Genomic DNA, 19,557 nt, shown 5'->3' with positions numbered 1-19,557 from the left:
AAGATTATTTGCCCGTCTCATTACCAGCTGGTTTTGGAAGTTAAAAATCACGCTTATCTCGGTACAAACAAGGGACGATGGTCCACAGATGTTCGTTGCACCCGTGTAGATAACGTAATTGTGTGCAGGGAACGTTACTTAACGCCGAGCCCTTGCGCCGAGTGCTCCTGTCGCTTCGAAAACAGCGCGCGAAAAATATATCGTCCGCCATTTTGCATATTTTGTAACGATGTGCTCCATATTCGAGAGTACGGTACGCTTACGCCTGTTTGATACTTTCGCTTTTGGTTTATTTTTGATCGCGATGTCCTATATAATCCGTTATGCCAGCGCTAGCTCTCCCATCAGTCTTTACGGCAAGCTTTGCTTTTGACGTCGTGTATTTCCTATTACTCTATTAAAATGTTCAAATATATAGCTAATAAGTTGAAGAAGGTGTCGACGAATCATATTTTTAAACGGAACAACGTAAATATTTGGTTGTGGGTGAGTTTGTTTGTGTTTGATAAATTCTAAATGATTTTGTTTTTGCTACAGATATATCCGGACCCGGAGTCGGAAAAGGCGATAATGGGTTCAGTGGTGTATTGCATCCATCACAAGGAAGGATGCCAGTGGTCAGACGAACTCCGCAAGCTGAAGGTAAGCTTAAAAAATTGTTATTTTTTTATGCCAGAACTAGAACTCATATTGTGATAAAACTTCTTAGTAAGATAATTAAAGACCCAAATAACATAGGCGTGTTTTCATTCTAAGATTCCCACAGTTTTGACGTAAACGGGTGAAACCAGGGTACGGCCAATAGTAAATATTTGTTATGATAATGTTAAGAGGGCGTATCGTAAGGACGGCCGATCGATCATTTTTATGCGCGTAAGTCGACTCCGGCACATTTCTTTATCTTCAACACAGACACGTGCTGCCCTAAATATCTTAAGATTTCTAATGTTTGTATCATTGCTATCTGTTGTTGTGTTTACTCTGCTACAGAACGGATCTAGAATATACGTAAAACTAATTCCAAACGTACATACATACATACATAAATAATATTCTTGTTTTTATATAAATTTTTCTATAGACACCTAATCTATATAAATAAAAATAAATGTCGTTAAGCGCATAACTCGAGAATGGCTCAAGCAATTCGGCTAATTTATTTTTTGTATGTTCCTTAAGTCCCACGGAAGGTTATAATACGAAAAAAAAAAAAACTATTAACTTTTGACAGAACGAAGTCTGTCCGAGTCAGCTAGTTATTAATAAAAATATCTCAAATAAGACACTAAACTGAACAACATTTCATTAATTTGAAATTTTCAATTCAATACGAAATTGACATATCAACTTAATTTCCATATGATATTATTTTAAAGTAATTTTTTTAATTCTACCTCCCAAAAAATTTTTGTTCATCTATCGCATGTCGCATGTCGCATGTCGCAAGTGTTCTGCGGTATTTGTGTGTTTTGATCTGAGGTTTTTATTCACTAAAGTTCCACTTGCATCGCGCATAGTTTCATAAATCCACACGATTATTTTTATTTTAAAAGTTAAAAACGAATTTGCAATAGGCCATGCAAGGACCTTCAATAAAATCTCCTCAATACCCCAGGCGCACCTGAACACGTGCAAGCACGACGCCGTGCTCTGCGCCGCCCAGTGCGGCGCGATGATCCCGCGCCTGCTCATGCAGGACCACCTGCGCTACACGTGCCCGCGCCGCAGAGCTAACTGCGAGCACTGCGGGAAGGAGTTCTCGGGGAGCGCACTCGAGGTTGGTACAACTTGAAGTAAAACTTCGCTACACACGCTTGACTTGGAGAGCAAGCTGGTGGGTGCGTGACGAGAGCGTTACGAAAAGTGTGATCGGGCGAGGCGGACGGAAGTTGAGAGGGTTGATGTTAGCGAAGATAAAAATTTTTACTTAGTCGTGTGATCTAAAACACACTTGTTTTTTTAAGTTTATTATTATTGGAGCTATTGTTTTCATTGGAAGATGATTTTTGTCATTGACGTTTAACTTACATATGTGACCATTTTAGTAGATACAAGTTTTGGTTAGTGTTTTGGAAGATGTTGTTGATGTAAATGCTAACTAAAAGTATTATATTAAATTGCAGGAACATCAAGGGAACTGCGGTCACGAGCCCGTGTACTGCGAGAACAAGTGCGGTGCTAAAGTGCAACGGAGACACACACAGCAGCATGTGCAGCAACATTGCAGCAAACGGCTCGTGCCCTGCAGGCATTGCGGACAGCGGTACACACAGGTTAGCAAATTTAATTGAAATGATTTGACGACCGCTCTGGTCTATTGGTGCGTGTGTTGTGTGCGGCGCCTAAACACCGACGGTCGCGGGTTTGATTCCCGTTTGAATTGGATATTTGTGTTTACACAAATATTAATTTCCGATCTGGTCGTCGGTTCTTGTGTGCTTCGGAGAGCACGCTAAGCTGTCGGTTCCGGTTGTTATCATGTAAACCTGATCGTTACTCATTAGGGGGGAACATATTCGCCAACCAGCAGTGGAGCAGTGTGGTGGGTACCAATCTTTCTCCTAAAGGTGAAAGAGGCCTATACCCAGCAGTGGCATGTCGCAGGCTGAATGCGTAATAAAAGAAATAAGAAACTTGTGGAGGCCTACGTCCAGTAGTGGAATGCAACAGCCTATGTGAAGGTACCAAAGTATACAAATAGCCAGCTTTAGGCGATGAGTGATGAAGGTGTCAAAAGTATCAAAATAGCTACAGTGTGTGTCTCGCGCGCAGGACACGGTGTCGGCGCACGGCGCGCTGTGCGCGCGCGCGCCGGTGCCGTGCCCGCAGCGCTGCGCCGCGGCGCCGGCGCGCGACGAGCTGGACGCGCACCTGCGGGACTGCGCCGCGGGCAGCCTCGCCTGCGCCTACCGGGACGCCGGCTGCCGCTTCAAGGTGGGCTTGTCCTCGCTATACCTTTTTTTTCACGTGGGTAAAGTCCATCATGGATACCCTCCAGCGCGGGGGCGCCAGAGGGTTATGTCAGACTCCTACTGACTAAAAACCAGCACGTGTGAGCAGTCATCCGCCTGGGTGGGGCGAGATGGGGTCACGCTAGCATTCGCCACCTGTCCTCGCTACACCTGTCACTAACTCTCAACCGACAACGGGCACAATAGAAAACTTCCTGCTCAAAATATGGAGCAGTCTTGGGTAGTAACCTCGACCTTACAGAAAATCACGGTTAAATATTGCTGCTTTCAAGCAGTGCTGTATTCCTGTTGGTGAGTAAGGTGACCAGAGATAATGGTAATTCACCTGTCACTAAATCTCAACCGAGAACGGTCACACCAGAAAACTTCCTGCTCAAAATGTGGAGCAGCCCGATTTGGGTAGTACCTTACGGAAAATCAGGGCTTAATATTCTTTTAAGCAGTATTGTGTTCCTGTTGGTAAGTAAGGTGATCAGAGCTAATGGGGGGAATTGGAGATAGGATCAGCAACGCGCTTGCGACGCTTATGGTATTGCACCTCCACCTCGTTATATATAAAAAAAAGTTCTTTTATTAAAAAAAAAATAATAAAAATAAATGAATGAGGTGTTCGAAATTGAAAAGTTCATGAGCGGAATTCGTTTGTTGAATCGTTTAATTTGAATGTAGGAACCATAATCATTTGAAATTAGTATCATTTCGCTTATGACACTTGCACACACGTTTGATAAACTATAAACAGAGTTTTAAATTATTACCTGAATAAAAAAAACCACTGCAATTATTATATAAATGTTTCACCTCGGAAAGCAATAAAGATGGGCTATTTGTATTCTTTGGCAACATTGTCCCATTTAGCGATAGATATAGCCGTGCATATGTCGAAAGAATTTTATTTGAAATTTATATCTGGAGTTTCTATACATACTAGTTGTGTTCTGTGGTTTCACCCGCGTAAATTTAAAAAAAAACGTACTAATTTTATATAGCCTATAGCCGTTCTCGGTAAATGGAGTATAAAAAAAAAAATCGAACCTTTCCTACCTGAGATTAACTTGTTCAAACAAACTCTTCAGCTTTATAATATTAATATACTTAGGGCCTATTCACCAGATGTGGATAACGTTATTTGACAGATGACGATACCCGACAGATGAAAGTTTTTGATGTATTATTCTTTTTCACCTTTGAATTCCCACTATATTTATATATGAGATATTCCTATTCGCAAAAATGAATCTAACAGTTATAGTTTATTAAATGAGGTGAAACAGGTCCCAATGGCCTATTCTACCTTTTGCTGTTAAACTGTAATCGTAACTTATTTGCAGGATAAATATTATCCACAACTGGTGAAACAGGCCCTTAATTGTATAAATAAATAATGATACTATATAAATAAAAAAAAGTGTGATATGAAATTATGTGCTATGCGATAATGAGTGTACATAGTTAGATAATGCAGTTATTTCATGCCATTGACATCGATTTATGTTAATGTACTCGATGTTGCGTTCCGATTATGCAATAAACTTGCTGCTGATAATTAGTTTAACGGGGACGATATAAATTAATATTTATTTTTATTATTATAAGTGCATTAGACTGTACTTTGTACCTGTTTATTTCAAAAGTCGAAAGTCTAATTCTAAAGTGTGAGAATAAGGCATTAAAATATGACGTTTGTTTATTGCTTGAGTACTTAGTTGTTTTTGTTTTGCAAATTAAAAAAAAAAAAACAATATATAATTATTATGGTAGACTATTCAATACAATATTGATAATAAAGAATTTTATTTCATTACACTTACATATAAAATTACGCGGTTATATCCAACTTATATTTTTACGTAATAGTTTAAGTAGTCCTGGCACGTCGTATGACAGTATGATTCTTTTTCTTTTTTTTAAATATTCAAATGAGAGGACTAAATCATGCTAACAAAAAAAAAAAAAAAAAAAAAATTCACTATGCCGTGTCCTATATGCCCAAAGGTTGCATGAAAGAGATCGCTATGCTAGCGATAAGACCGCCTGTGTACACTGTTCCTTATTTTCAATGTGTTAATATTTTTATTTTTGTCACGTACAATAAAGAGTACACCTATTAATATTATAAATGTGAAGTAAGTGTGTTTGTTACGCTTTCACGCGAAAACTACTTAACCGATCATCATGAAACTTTGTACACATATTCTTGGAGGTATTAGAAGTAATATAGGATATTTTTATATATATAAAAAAATCAATTCGAGCGAAGCCGCGGGTTAAAGCTAGTATTTTTTTTTTTATGTCACTAGGTCGGCAAACAAGCGTACGGCTCACCTGATGGTAAGCGATTTCCGTAGCTTATAGACACCTGCAACACCAGTAGCTTCGCAAGCGCGTTGCCGACCGAATCCCCCATCCCCCCAGGAGCTCTGGTCACCTTACTCACCAACAGGAACACAATACTGCTTGAAATCAGTATTATTTTGCTGTGATCCTCTGTAAGGTCGAGGTACTACCCCAGTCGGGCTGCTCCATATTTTGAGCAGGAAATTCCTGCTATGCCCTACCTCAGTTAATATATAAACAAGTGAAAAGAGTAAAATGTAGATTAAAAATACGTACGACGCAGGGCACGCGGCCCGCGCTGGAGCGGCACTCGGAGGAGAGCACGCAGACGCACCTGGCGCTGGTGTGCGCGCTGGCGGCGCGGCAGGCGCGCCAGCTGGACGCGCTGCGCGGCGCCGTGGCGCGCCTGGGCGCGGCGTGCAGCGGCGCGCTCGTGTGGCGCGTGCCCGACTGGGCCGCGCGCATGGCCGAGGCGCGCGCGCGCGACGGCGTGGAGCTCGTGTCGCCCGCCTTCTACACCTCGCAGTACGGCTACAAGCTGCAGGTCAGTGGCGCACGGTACCTGCCGCCTGCGGATATAGTGACATTGGGGACGGCACAGCGTGACATGCCTATGTCTGAGGATATGTGTGTGTGCAGTAGTGTAGGCTAGATACAACAGTGTTGACGAATAATTGTGTTTGCAGGCAAACGAAGAAAAACCGATTTCAATTATATTGACAAGTAATACAACGTAGGTAGACAAAAAAAAAATGTCAAGTAAATACGCATTATCAAAGATTACTCCAAAAGTTGTAATCAGATCTCGATGAAATTTAAAGATGACCGATAAACATCGACTTTCGATTAAATTAAAAATCCTCAAAATCGGTACACCCAGTAAAAAGTTATGCGGATTTTCGAGAGTTTTCCTCGATTTCTCTGGGATCTCATCATCAGATCCTGGTTTCCTTATCATGATACCAAACTAGGGATATTTTCTTTCCAACAAAAAAAGAATTATCCAAATCGGTCCATAAACAACGGAGTTATCCCCGAACATACATAAAAAAAAGGAAAAAAAAAACATATACGGTCGAATTGAGTAACCTCCTCCTTTTTTGAAGTCGGTTAAAAATTGTAGAATATTAAAAGTAAAGTAATTGATTTCATGTTACTGTGCATTAAAAAACTAGAATTTAGTGATTAAATATTATAAAGAGTTATCCTCTCGAAATATAACTTCTTTTGCGTTCAATGTATCGTTCCAAATATATCGCAGGTAATTAACAATAAATTAACACGTTTTTTCGTCAAAATATTTAAAAATAGCATAACTAAAGTAAAACACTAAACTGTCTCAATCTATGCCTAATTATGACAGACCGAATCTTTTGTTAGTAAACAAAATGCACGCGGTTTATTTATACTTGTGAATAATATCGTGACTAACAGTTGCACAGCCGCTGAAATCTCATTTCATACCACTTAGTCACTCCGAGCGTACGATACTAAATATATTACGAACTATATTCCTCTTTTTAACCGACTTCCAAAAAAGGAGGAGGTTCTCAATTCGACTGTATTTTTTTTTTTTTTTTTTTTTTTTTTTTATGTATGTTACATCAGAACTTTTGACCGGGTAGACCGATTTCGACAAATTTTGTTTTAATCGAAAGGTGGTGTGTGCCAATTGGTCCCATTTAAATTTATTTGAGATCTAACAACTACTTTTCGAGTTATATCTAATAATGTGTTTTCACTTGACGCTTTTTTCGCCGACCTACGTTGTATTATACCGCATAACTTTCTACTGGATGTACCGATTTTGATAATTCTTTTTTTGTTGGAAAGGGGATATCCCTAGTTTGGTACCGTGATAAGGAAACTAGGATCTGATGATGGGATCCCAGAGGAATCGAGGGAAACTCTCAAAAATCCGTAATAACTTTTTACTGGGTGTACCGATTTTGATAATTTTTAATTTAATCGAAAGCTGATGTTTATCATGTGGTCACATATAAATTTTATCGAGATCTGATAACTACTTTTTGAGTAATCTTTGATAACGCGTGGTTGCTTGACTATTTCGTCGAGTTTCGATTCGTCGATCTACGTTATATTACTTGTCGATGTAATTGAAGTCGGTTTTTTTTTCGTTTGCGAGCAAACACAATTATTATGTTTTAAAATTAACTTTATACGCATCAAGGTTAGGTTTTGTCAACAAACACACAAAAGTTTATTCGATATTTTTATACGAACAATATTTGATTACACATCAATCATCTATTGTAAAAAACCTTGATTTAGTATATTTGCTATTAGGAGTCTGAAATATGTATTTGTTTAATCACATATGGGAATGTTGGTATAAATAAATAAATTATAAATTTAGAAATGCTAAAAACATTTTTTTTTTGTCAAAAACTTCTGTGTTTTTAATAAGTTAATTTTTTTTTGTTTTTAGGCATCACTATTCCTGAACGGCAATGGCGCTGGCGAGTCAACCCACATGTCAGTGTACATCAAGATCTTGCCGGGCGAGTACGACGCACTCCTGCGCTGGCCGTTCGCTCACACAGTGTCCTTCACACTCTTCGACCAAAGTTCAAGCCCAGACAGAGCCTGCAATATCGTAGAAAGCTTCGTCCCAGACCCCACATGGAAGAACTTCCAAAGACCATCAAAGGAACCAGACGCGCTAGGCTTCGGTTTCCCGAGGTTCGTCTCACACGAAATGCTCAAAAAAAGAAATTTCGTCAAGGACGACGTCATGTTTCTCCGAGTCAAAGTTGATCCTAGTAAAATAGTAGCCGTCTAATTTAGCATTAAGGTTTATCAGTCTACGTTACTATATACAAGTCACTGTTATTTAGTATTAGATAATTTAAAAGTCATAATTTAAGTTGTATATAATTTAGAATATTATTTGAATATTAGTTGAGGGCATTTTTGAGTTTCAAATATAACAGTTAATAAGACTGGAGTTATCGATATATATTTAAAAAAAAATCTACACAGCCCTAAATGACTTCTTCACTATGGAAAAATGGCGGAAATCATTGATGCTGTCAAATCAAAACGTCAATATGTGACGTACACGGTCCTATTACGCAGGTCGGGAAACCACAGTGGTACGTTGGCGTAAGTGGTTTAATGGTTAAAAGCCGCCAGAAGCATGAGTGGCATGACGATCGCTTAGTGCATAAGACCGTGGTGCTGTGCAACGAAGACAGAATAGCATTCAATGAAGAACGCTACTCAATGTAACCAATTACAATGAAGGTCAACACCGCACCACGTGACGGCACTAAGCGATAGTATTGACGTACAGCAACGTACAGCGGCGTTGGAGCGAACGAAAAGTTAGACATTATCGTACTAATCTCTCACCATTGAAATTGGGCTTAGTGTTCTGACCTGTGTAATAAGACCGTAGACGTAATTTTGGAAAATTGTAAATATTTAGATGTAAGAGCGCAAACGCTGCATTGTTATCCTTTCACTGAAGATCTCTTGAGTTTCATTGCCGTTAGAAGTAAATAACGTACTCAGCACTGTTTCAAAGAAATTTATATTTTATACTTATTCGCTATAGAATTTAATTTCCTTTTGAAGGAATCACTAAAACTGCTGTTACAAACGTGCCATATAAAATTTATTAAGTAACTTTTTTTTTCAATACACACATTTTTATAGGTCACTGCAAAAACTGTGTGTTGCTTATGCACCGGGTTCGCATTTTTGTTGGCCTTCAGATAAAATATAAAGGCGCTTTAAAAAATGCACGAACTTCAAATACAGATTATAAATGTAGCTTTGAGACGTGTTCAGTAACGTTATATCGGCAGATCTTTGTATATATTTTCTATACTAAATAATTTATCCAAAAAAAAAATATTTTTCTATGTATATATTATACTATCAAAGAATCTTATAATATTAATGTAAATAAAAAATAATCTTTACTTGTTTCTGTGTGTTTACAAGCTGGAGTTAGACCAAAGTGTTTTGATGACTTTGCGCAAGCAATAATTTTAGTGGTGTACATTTTATTAGCAAAGTTAATCAACGCGAAAACTGATCACGGCTTAGCTGTTTGTAATAATATTAATTTTACGTTTAAGTATCTATTCAACTTCATTATAGTTGCTATAAGAACACAAATTGTTAAAAAAATACTTTTTCGATTTAAATTGTTAATTGCAACGTTCAAAAACTAAGTATAAAAAACAGCTTCATTTCTATCTTTTGGATCTCAAAAACGCTTGCTTTTGTTTAATCTCAACTGTAATTTTACATTCCAGAAAAAAACATTATTTTAAGCCCGATTTTATTCAACTGCGTATTTTATAGGTGTGTTAGATTCATGCGTAATATATATAAATATTATATGATATTGATTATAAAATAAATACTTTAATGAAAAATGTAGGTTAATGTTTGTGAATTTATAATTCAGATATACGAAATATGATTATTTTAATGTGGTAGCAACGAAAAATTTTGTTTAACGCAATTTCGAAATAGAAGGGTCTTTTTCTAACGTTTTTTTTTTTTTTTTTTTTTAAATAAGGAGAAAATGTTTAATTTTTTTAGGGTTATCTGTACAGTATTTTTTTTCTATGTCTGATATAATTTGCTAGTAATTCTAAATGTCATAGTAACCCTTTAAACGTAAGTTAGAATTTTGAGAATGTTCTTTGTTTAAGTACCTTATCAGTAACTACAATGAGTCTAACAAAAAGATTAGATTGTAAGTTGCGTTACACGTTAGTGTTAAGAAATCTATGTACATGACTTTTGATATTAAGATAAAAGTTTTAATAATAAATAAATCTTTTATTGGCAAATCCATACCACAACCGTATGTCACATAATAAAAACTGAAATTCTAATTTCTTGGTAGTTCTTTAATTAAATTTTGGACATATCTATACGATCAAATAATGAACTACATTTTTATCTCGTAAAGCTTTAATCTTTTGAACGCCAAAGTCACCTATACTTTGACAAAGGCTTGCGAGCCTTGTGCGCCAACGACGTCTATAGGCGACAAAAAATACGGACCACAAAAATATTAAATAAAATTGTTAAACAAATATTTCTAGTCAAACATTTCTGAAAATAGAATATCCCAGCAACATTTGAGTATAAAAAACAAGTCTTTTAGAGCAACACGTACTGAGAAACAGTGAAATAAAAACGCATTCTAATTCCACGTAAATGATATGTCCAGAACACCGTCCAACGAAGTCGTCTATAGTTGACCGCTAGGAATGTGACGCAAGAGGTAGGTATAAATATATAAAAAAATATATATATTTTAAAATATTTACAACATAAACACAGTCATCTGTTCCAAAAGTAAGCAACTTAATGCTTGTGTTATAGGTAACAGCCGACTGGTAGCGCTACAATTTTTTTTTTTGATCAGCATACTTATAAATTATACATATTATATAAATAAATGTATATTACACCCAGACTCGGGGCCCACCCCGAATCGAACCCATAACCTCCGGAGCAGAAAGCAGGGTCACTACAAACTGCGCCAACGGGCTAGTCAAAATGGTAAAGATGTTTTTTAATCTATTCTATTTTCTATAAATAATTTGATATTTGAATAAAACAAAATATAAAAAACATAAAACTATCATTAGCTAACACATAAATAGCAAATGAATAAAAAAATCAAATCGCCATAATAAATCTGATATAGACGCCGTTGTCAAGCATAAACGACACCCTGGTGACGTCATAAGCGAATAGCGAGAAAAGTAGTACAGTGCAACATAAGCGATACCTTAGAACATCGTCGCATCTTGGAAGGCGTCAATGATTTTAATAATATACAATTACAAATAAAATTGTTTTTTTATTATTATTTTATATAAGGTTAGGTTAGCGAAAGCGAAAGCGAAAAACGAAGTTTACGATTTTCTTTCTAATTCTCAAATCATCTGGCAGTATCAACATCATCTCTAACCCCCACTCTCAAAAAAGCTTTTCTTCTGTGCTTAAGTTAGCCTACGCTTGTGTGCGCCAGGCGGCTTTGGTGTCGTGAAATCAAATGGCGGGATCTCTTACTCAGTACTGTTGTAGTAGTCTTTACTACGATTTTTTTTTGTAATGTTTGTTTTTTATTTATGTTATTGTAAGTATATATAACGAGTGCAAGATAACACAAGAAAAATATTGAAAGAATAAACCTTCCTAGATTATATAAGTAGTCATTTATTGCATAAAAACCAACATAAGCATCATACTATTTGTATGTACATTATCGCGGGAATCGAAACCGCAACCACCAACCATGCGCCGTACCCAAAGTTGCGAACTATAAAACATCTATATCTTATTCTCGTGTTACAATGTTAGTTACAATGCTCCTCGGAAACGGCTGGACTGATTTTTATGAAATTTTGTGTGCATATCGGGTAGGTCTGAGAATCGGCCAACATCTATTTTTCATACCTCTTAAGTTACAGGGGGGGTATTTAGTGGGGTTAATAATATATATGGCAAAACGGTCAGCTACTACCTAATTATATATATTTTAATAAAGCTTATATCGTTAAAATTAAACAAAAACTACTAGGTATTTATTGATTAAATTGTTGAGCAGTTTTTTATTTCCAACATTTTATGAAATAAATGATTATACTTGATTGCAATATTTTATTATCACAGATACAAAGATTTAAGCTCAATATTTCTTATTAATAGAACATGACAACATTGTTTATACCTTTGTATATTTGAATACACAACAAACCGACATACATACACATACATAGATATACACATCAAAACGAACCTAAAAATGGATTTTGGAAAGGCAAATTATTTGTTAAGGAGCCACCCGTAAGTTACGTCACACGTTAAGGGAATGGTCGCGGTCGACGAAGTGTTACAATGTGACAAGGGGTGGGGAGGATTCTAAAATTTTGTGACATCATATTTCAACATACCTATCTATAATAATATATGTGATTGTGAGCATTAAATCATGTATATAGATAATAAATGAAAATATAAAATGTCCAAACTGATGTGCAAAATGGCAAAATACATGACGTCTCAGTAAGGGGGGGGGGTGTCTAATGTGACAAGGGGGAGGAGTCGAAAAATCGTGAAATTCGCGTGACGAAATTTATGGATGGCTCCTTCTGTTAATTACATAGTCTTTATATTTATGTGCATGCAAAGTTTAAAAACATTTTTAAAGTATCCCTTATCAATATCAATAATAGAACTAGAGCAATATGAAAATGGATTTGATAACTGCAATTGGCACAAATGTTTTTTAGTTATTATTTAAAAAAAAAATCCATATTTATATACCTACTTCATAGCATTACTATTTAAAATCATATTTAAAAAAAAAAAAAAGTGTTTGTGTACTTATATTCGCACGTAAGAAGTTATACTTCATTGGCTAGCTAACTTCACGTTGCTAACTTCTTCTTCGTTGAATAGCCAACTTCAGGATGTCTGTTTTTTGTGAGGGTGTCGGTGTGTGCGCGCATCGTAAAAATGTATCCTCATTACGTTTCCGTAACGCGCCAAAAGAATTCTTCATCATCATCATCATCATTACAGCCTAAACAGTCCACTGCTGGACATAGGCCTCCACAAGTTTACGCCAAAAATAACGTGAACTCATGTGTTTTGCCCAAAAGAAGTATATAGTAAAAATACAAACACACTACGCGTACATATGTATATAGATATAAAGAAACAAATATTCAACTAACCAAAATATAACCATGCATTTAATTTGTATGTAAGGTCTATACTATTTTACTTAACATTATTTAAATTATAATACGAATTATTCAATATTATATTTATGATTAACTATTATCCACTTCATAATAGGTATGTATTTATTTGTGTATATATTTTACGATAAAGCATAATGTAATGGGTATGTATTTATTTGTGTATTTAACTGTTTATATATTTATAATATATACTATTTATTTATATATATTATATATAATGGAATGGGTATGTATTTATTTGTGTATTTAATTCTTTATATGTTTATAATATATACTATCTATCTATATATATATATATATATATATATATATATTATTGTATTATTATTAGAATGTAGGATCTACTTTGTTTTTAATTTTCTGTTTTGCCTTTTGATAACCCTACTCTTTTTATTTTAAAATCTCCTCTACCCCAAGGTTGTCTGGAAGAAATCGCTTACCTAGCGATAAGACCGCCTTTGTGCATAGTATTGTTTTGCAAATTTTATTTTTAAAGATGTATGTTATGTAATATGCACAATAAAGTATATTTCTTCTTCTTCTTCTTCTACGAATATAAAACATTAAGTACTAAAGGACCGTTTTCTTTATTGTTTAAATATAATTAGTGTCAGACATACTATCAGAATTTATAACAATATGGTTGATTTTTTTTTTAATATCATATAAAATCGACCGTTGCAGCAGAGATCGAACCTGATTCTCCGACTGACCGTGTCGGTGCGTGTGTGTGTGTAAGCTATGCTATGATGTAGGCGCTAAATCAATATTTTTGATATGATGATGATTTCATATTCGGTTGTAAGTGGTTACTTACGTTACGTTACTTCCGACAGCTGGAACGGTCGATTTTTGATATGATATTAAAAAGTGTTAAGAATTCCCTAATGTGTGGGTAACACAAAAATGAAATCGTATAAATATGATTGATATTTTGTTTTGATTGTAATGTACGAGTATATACCATGAATTCATGATTTACATATTTTTAATAAATTCAATAATTATGTTTTAAAAAGAAGTAACAAGTTTTGAAATGTTTTTAGTTGTTAAAAAACCTAATAGTCAAATAGCCAAATTTTCATATAAAAAATAACAAATATGGTAATCCAGTTGAGTTTCTAGTGCATTATATAAATAAAATGCCTTATTTAAAACTCTTTAACGACGATATTTTCATTATTTCACGTGTGTTGTGAACTACCAGACTGGCTGAATGTCGAAATGTTCAAATTTGGATTAGCCGTTGTTCTGGTCATCTGAAAATATTAAATGATTATAAAATATAAATAGATTTATGTTGAACTTTATATGCCATATGTAATAATATGTAAATAGCATAATTTTAAGAATTGTATTTGTAAATAGAAAATATATCTCTATTTCAAGTAATATCATATAGTAAATTCATGCCTAGGCGGTCCTGTGTCTATCTTATATTAAGACTATGTTCCATTTATAATAAGTACAGTGGCATAGTGTGGGGTGTACCGGGGCGCCATGGTCCTGGGTGGCAACGTAACAGAGATAAATGTACAGTAGAATTAAGGACTCTTTTATTTGAATTGGTCAATGAACATAATGGAAATTCTGCTTGCAGTGTGTTAAATTAATTTGGTGAATTGATAGGGGTGGCAAATTTTTGGTGGAGTCAGGGCGGCAAGTTTTTGGTGCAGTCAAAGCGGCAAAAAAATACCCTACACCACTGAATAGAAATTTTAATTTTATTGTTTTATTCTTACAAGGTATTTTTTTATCTAGTCTCAATTTTTACTGCCAAGAAAATAAAAAACAGCTAATTACCATTTTTATCTTATGTAGCTCGTCCATAGACTGCGGAAGCAATGGTTTGACAGAGTTTATTTCCATCATTGTTAAGTGATCCAATCTACCGTATGAACCCCCTGATTTCATCAAAGCATCCATAGAAGTTCTTAGCTTTGACATTCTTATATCCCATATGTCTTTAATAATTGTTTTGATCTCAGAAGCTTGTGGTATGTCCTCCGCGGCCGCTCCCAGGATCAGTTTAGCTTCTACCATGTAGTGCTCATGGGGCATTTTTGTGAAAAATCTTTAAATATAAAATATATATGGTTAATTTATAATGTAATTAATTTCAACATTTAAAAATATTATATAAATTTACATAGAGTTATTTTAAGAATGAATAAATTACACATAACTTTGTTTACAATATATTTTTATGTATTATATCTACATGGAATGATGGCACCGCTGGCAGCATTTTCCATTGCATTTTAATACATATTGTATTGTAGTAAAAAAATAAACCAGGCCTCTTGTCGCTAATTAAAACTATAAATAGCAATGGTTCCAGTATAAATTTCTATGTTCATATATATTATGTATTATTATCTTATATGGACACAAAACTCATTACTCTCATGTATCGGCTGCCTTTTTTAACAGTTTATCTATCATTCCGCAGTAGAGCAAGCTTTTCCTATATGGAGATAGAGGTTTGTCTAGAAGTGGGAAGTTCCAATCAATCTTACCTAGATTTTTTCTCTTCTTCTTTAATGTTCTCCAAAACTTCAATATCCATCCAATCTGGTGGCACTATTCGACATTTTTGTTTCTGTTTCAACATCACAGCCAGCCAAAGAGGTACGTTCATCGGTAAACCGGCGCGAAACGGTCCAAACTCACCACAAATTAAAAATATTTTGTCGTGTGAAAAGTTTGGTATTATACTCGATATTCTGTTTTCACCTATGAATTCTATTTCGAATGGGTCCATATTTTTATTGAAATTTTCAAGGGAAACTATAATTACAATTTGAAACTATTAAAGTTTCACAGAATAACAATAACAACAATAAAGAGAGTAAACTTAAATATAACAATGAAATTATGAATGAAAATTAAAGAGAGGCGAGTGCTGCCAAAAAACCGCGGGAAAACGTTCAGTAACTTGTGTGTAGGACAATATTTTTTATTGATTTGTTAATGAAAAATAAAAATGACTACATAGTACTTAAATTTAAAACTTAGTTAATTTTTTTCTGTTTAATACTGATTGTTGTCGAACTTATAAAACAATTAATTAATAATTTTCTTGAATAATGTAAAATATTTTTATGTGACATCTATCCTACATAAAGTGTACTAAATTAACATCTTGCGGGGTAACTTTAAAACACTCATGTGACACACTTAGTTTTTGAATAATTTGTAAGATGGCGCTCTTGACATATTAAATCACATTTTGTTTTCTTTGAAAATCAGTCTGTATTTGTTAGTAAAAATTCTTTCTTTACATGAAAATATTCATTAGGGATATGAATGTTTCGTCACTTATCAGCTTCAGCATCACTACTCAGAGTTATTTCACACGATTTCCATCCCCTTTTTATACCACGGGACTTAAATCGTTTCTGAGGGGGTAAACTCCAAGGAATGATCTATTCAACAGTTTTGAAATTACTTACATCCTTTTGGGATTGTATAGAGATGAAAGTTTGTTTTGAAAAAAAAATTAATTAATTTAATTAATTATTAGTTTGTTCGGCTTTTACTTGAGAAAGTCTGTCTACTTGAAGATATTTTTTGATCAAATTTTCATCAAATTCTCATACAGAGTTATGAGAGTCTATGAGATCTGATAAATTCTCATAACTCGGTATGAGAATTCAGTCTGCATTTGTCTATGTGTTATGAGATTTTTTCCAAGGATTACCCAGTGGACACATGACATTAATTTACGTAGGTGTTATATTAAAACGATATAAAATTAGTATTTGATGTCACATTGATATCACATTTACGTAAATTTACGTCATGTGTTCACTGGGTTAGCATATCGTCACTTTCAGGTACTAAGGTGGGAACAGCAGGAATAAGCTAGTAGGTACAAACATTTGAAACTTTTGTATAAATAAGTATTATTTTAATATCGTCTCAATGATAAGTCAAAACTTGAGTCGATCGATGCAAATCGCTTTGGCAAAGTGCAAACTCCTAATTACTAGCAGTAAATTAGGGTGGCCGGTTGACAATCCCGACGTTCTGTTATTTATGGTGTCCGCCATCGCATAGGGTCTGAAGCTTTATCTGAGACGAGTTGTTTTTTTTTTAAATTTTAATTATCTCTCTTTTTTTCAAATGGTCTTTTCTGTAAATAAATCTTTAAAAAAAATAGTCAATCGGTATTTCCATTTTGATTGTTTTTAGTACTTTTTTATGTACTTAATTAAAATTTATAGCTAATTACAAAATTAACAGGAAATAAATATAGGAATAAGTATGATAAAGGTATCTTTAGTAAAGAAAAAAAAAATCAATATGTTGTTTTAAATTGATTAATTAATAAAATAGTATGTAACGTAAAGTTAAGTATAAGTTTAATCAGAAAAGTAAGTATAATAAGGCTTTAGTGGAAGAAAAGAAAAACCACTTTTTTTATTTTAATTATAAATTTATAGCTCTTAAAAATTTTCCGTTTCTAAATTTTTATTATTTTTTATGATATTTCAATTCCAAAAACGCTTGTTTGACGACTTAGTTATACAATATATATGTATATTCCTAAGCTCTATATTACTATAACATAATTTGAACAGAAATCATTGTCATCTCTCACGGTTCTAAATCTGCATACAAATACGAGAGATCGCGCGAAATCACAGTCATTTAAAATCCATTCGTTTCAGAAGATGTTTGCTCGAGTGCTATCTTCTACACGTGGTGACATCTACCGACTACTATAAGAACCAGGCTTACTTTTCAAATAAAATAAAAATAGAACTTTTAAATATAAGATGCTTAATTAAGTATGTATAAGTTTAAAAGGTTATTATAATTAAATTATTGAAAAATAAACAAATTAAAATCCATTAATCCTAAAGAAAAAGAAGAAAAATAAACAATTTGACATGCTAAGCAGTTCGAGTTAGGTATTATTGTTCTACTTTTTTTTAATCCTTAACTATGCAGCAACAACTTTTAGGCTAGCACGTACGTTATATGTCATCACTAAACTAAATAAAAATAAAGAACTTTTCAATACAAAAAAGTATAGTAAAAGTATAATACTTATTAATTTTTTTATTTCTTTTTTTAACACACACATACACGATCGTCTGTTCCTGTTGTAAGCAACTGATTGCTTGTGTTACAGGTAACAGCCGACTGTTAAAACTGTTTTTTTTTTTGATAAACATACATAGAAATAATAGGTACATATATAAATATATAAATACAAATATTATATTACACCCAGACTCGGGCGGGAATCGCACCCGCAACCCGCAGAACAGAAAGCAGGGCACTGCAAACTGCGCCAACGGGCTTTTCAACCTTTAATAAAATTTATTACCAATGAAAAGAAATATTAAAGTTTGAATTTAAATGTTTAATTTTTTTTCTTTATTCCTTATCATTCATCATCATCATCATCATCATTCCTGCCTATTGCAGTCCACTGCTGGATATAGGCCTCTACAAGTTCGCGCCAAAAATGCGTGAAATCGTGTGTGTTGCCCATAGTCACTACGCTGGGCAGGCGGGTTGGTGACCGCAGGGCTGGCTTTGTCGCACCTAAGACGCTGCTGCCCGTCTTCGGCCTGTGTGTTTCAAAGCCAGTGGTTAGATGGTTATCCCGCCATCGGTCGGCTTCTAAGTTCCAAGGTGGTAGTGGAACCTTGTTATCCCTTAGTCGCCTCTTACGACACCCACCTTCCTTAACGTTCCTTATTCCTTAATGTTGCAGCAATAACAATTTTCACACAGTATTTATTACGTTTTAAAAAAGACGAAAAAAAAGTCAAATTATTATTAATGTCGAACACAACAGACAACAAATCGTGCACATATTAAAATGACACCCATAAATGTCGGGTTAATGACAGTTCCGTCTACACTACGCCTAAAATCAACGCATCGCACGTGCGTACATAGCGATTGTCGTTAAATCTCGTTGTTTACGATTACGAATATGTTACACGGAACGACGTTTCTGTTGCTTATTACGTTTTATAATTACAATTATTCATGTATTAGTTATAATAAGTTTAATTAGTTAATAAGCTTTATATATTAGTTTGTCTTTACAAGGGTTAATTGTGCTAGATTTATTTTACAAAACTTTGGAGATATCAAATAGAAGAACACAAATAATTATAAAATATATTATGGTTTAATAGACTTTAATATTTAGTTATTTTTTTATTCATTCATATTTGAATATGTTTTATAAATATTTTGGAAAAAAAAAACAAAATTTAACTTTTTAATTTAACAAGTACTACTGTACAATGTAGGTATAGATAATACTAACAACATGTAACGTAAAAATTTGACATCGAAAAAAATAGATTTGAAGTACGATTTTCTAGATTCATTATAAATTTTCCAAACAAACTGACAAAAGATCCGCGAGTTATTGTATTTTTGTTTCAACAAATAACAAAAATATATTATATGAGTACAGTTAAGCCAATAACTAAGCTGGG

General features: G+C 34.2%; 2 protein-coding genes across 3 annotated transcripts in view; one reads left to right on the top strand and one right to left on the bottom strand.

The window, feature by feature from the left end:
• The window catches only part of LOC123653938 (TNF receptor-associated factor 4), a 42,599-nt gene extending 34,322 nt beyond the window's left edge, over positions 1 to 8,277 (top strand). The window contains exons 2-7 of one of the 2 annotated variants that reach the window (XM_045589912.1): positions 538 to 642; positions 1,616 to 1,777; positions 2,124 to 2,273; positions 2,773 to 2,934; positions 5,593 to 5,853; positions 7,759 to 8,277. In XM_045589912.1, coding sequence (XP_045445868.1) covers positions 538 to 642; positions 1,616 to 1,777; positions 2,124 to 2,273; positions 2,773 to 2,934; positions 5,593 to 5,853; positions 7,759 to 8,112 — 1,194 coding nt within the window. In that variant the 3' untranslated portion in view covers positions 8,113 to 8,277. Of the gene's footprint in view, positions 1 to 535; positions 643 to 1,615; positions 1,778 to 2,123; positions 2,274 to 2,772; positions 2,935 to 5,592; positions 5,854 to 7,758 lie in introns of both variants that reach the window. The other variant, XM_045589911.1, reaches the window with a different exon arrangement.
• Positions 8,278 to 14,194: 5,917 nt separating this feature from the next.
• LOC123653979 (probable DNA replication complex GINS protein PSF2) lies at positions 14,195 to 15,958 on the bottom strand. The gene is made up of 3 exons (XM_045589946.1): positions 15,601 to 15,958; positions 14,885 to 15,155; positions 14,195 to 14,340 (listed from the first exon to the last, which is right to left on the bottom strand). The coding sequence occupies exons 1-3, from the start codon at positions 15,843 to 15,845 to the stop codon at positions 14,266 to 14,268; spliced, it is 591 nt and encodes a 196-aa protein (XP_045445902.1). The 5' UTR covers positions 15,846 to 15,958; the 3' UTR covers positions 14,195 to 14,265.
• Positions 15,959 to 19,557: the final 3,599 nt, after the last annotated feature.

The sequence above is a fragment of the Melitaea cinxia genome, chromosome 5 (genome assembly GCF_905220565.1).
Source record: "Melitaea cinxia chromosome 5, ilMelCinx1.1, whole genome shotgun sequence".
Classification (NCBI taxonomy): Eukaryota; Metazoa; Arthropoda; class Insecta; order Lepidoptera; family Nymphalidae; genus Melitaea; species Melitaea cinxia.
Note: the sequence above shows the minus strand (reverse complement) of the source record. Positions and strands in the feature narration are given on the sequence as shown.

Coding starts and splice junctions, on each gene's coding strand:
- LOC123653979 (XM_045589946.1), bottom strand. CDS start 15,845: ATGGACCCATTCGAAATAGAATTCATAGGTGAAAACAGAATATCGAGT. Junction 15,156..15,600: donor GAAGAAGAGAAAAAATCTAG/GTAAGATTGATT, acceptor TTATATTTAAAG/ATTTTTCACAAAAATGCCCC. Junction 14,341..14,884: donor AGCTACATAAGATAAAAATG/GTAATTAGCTGT, acceptor TAATATTTTCAG/ATGACCAGAACAACGGCTAA.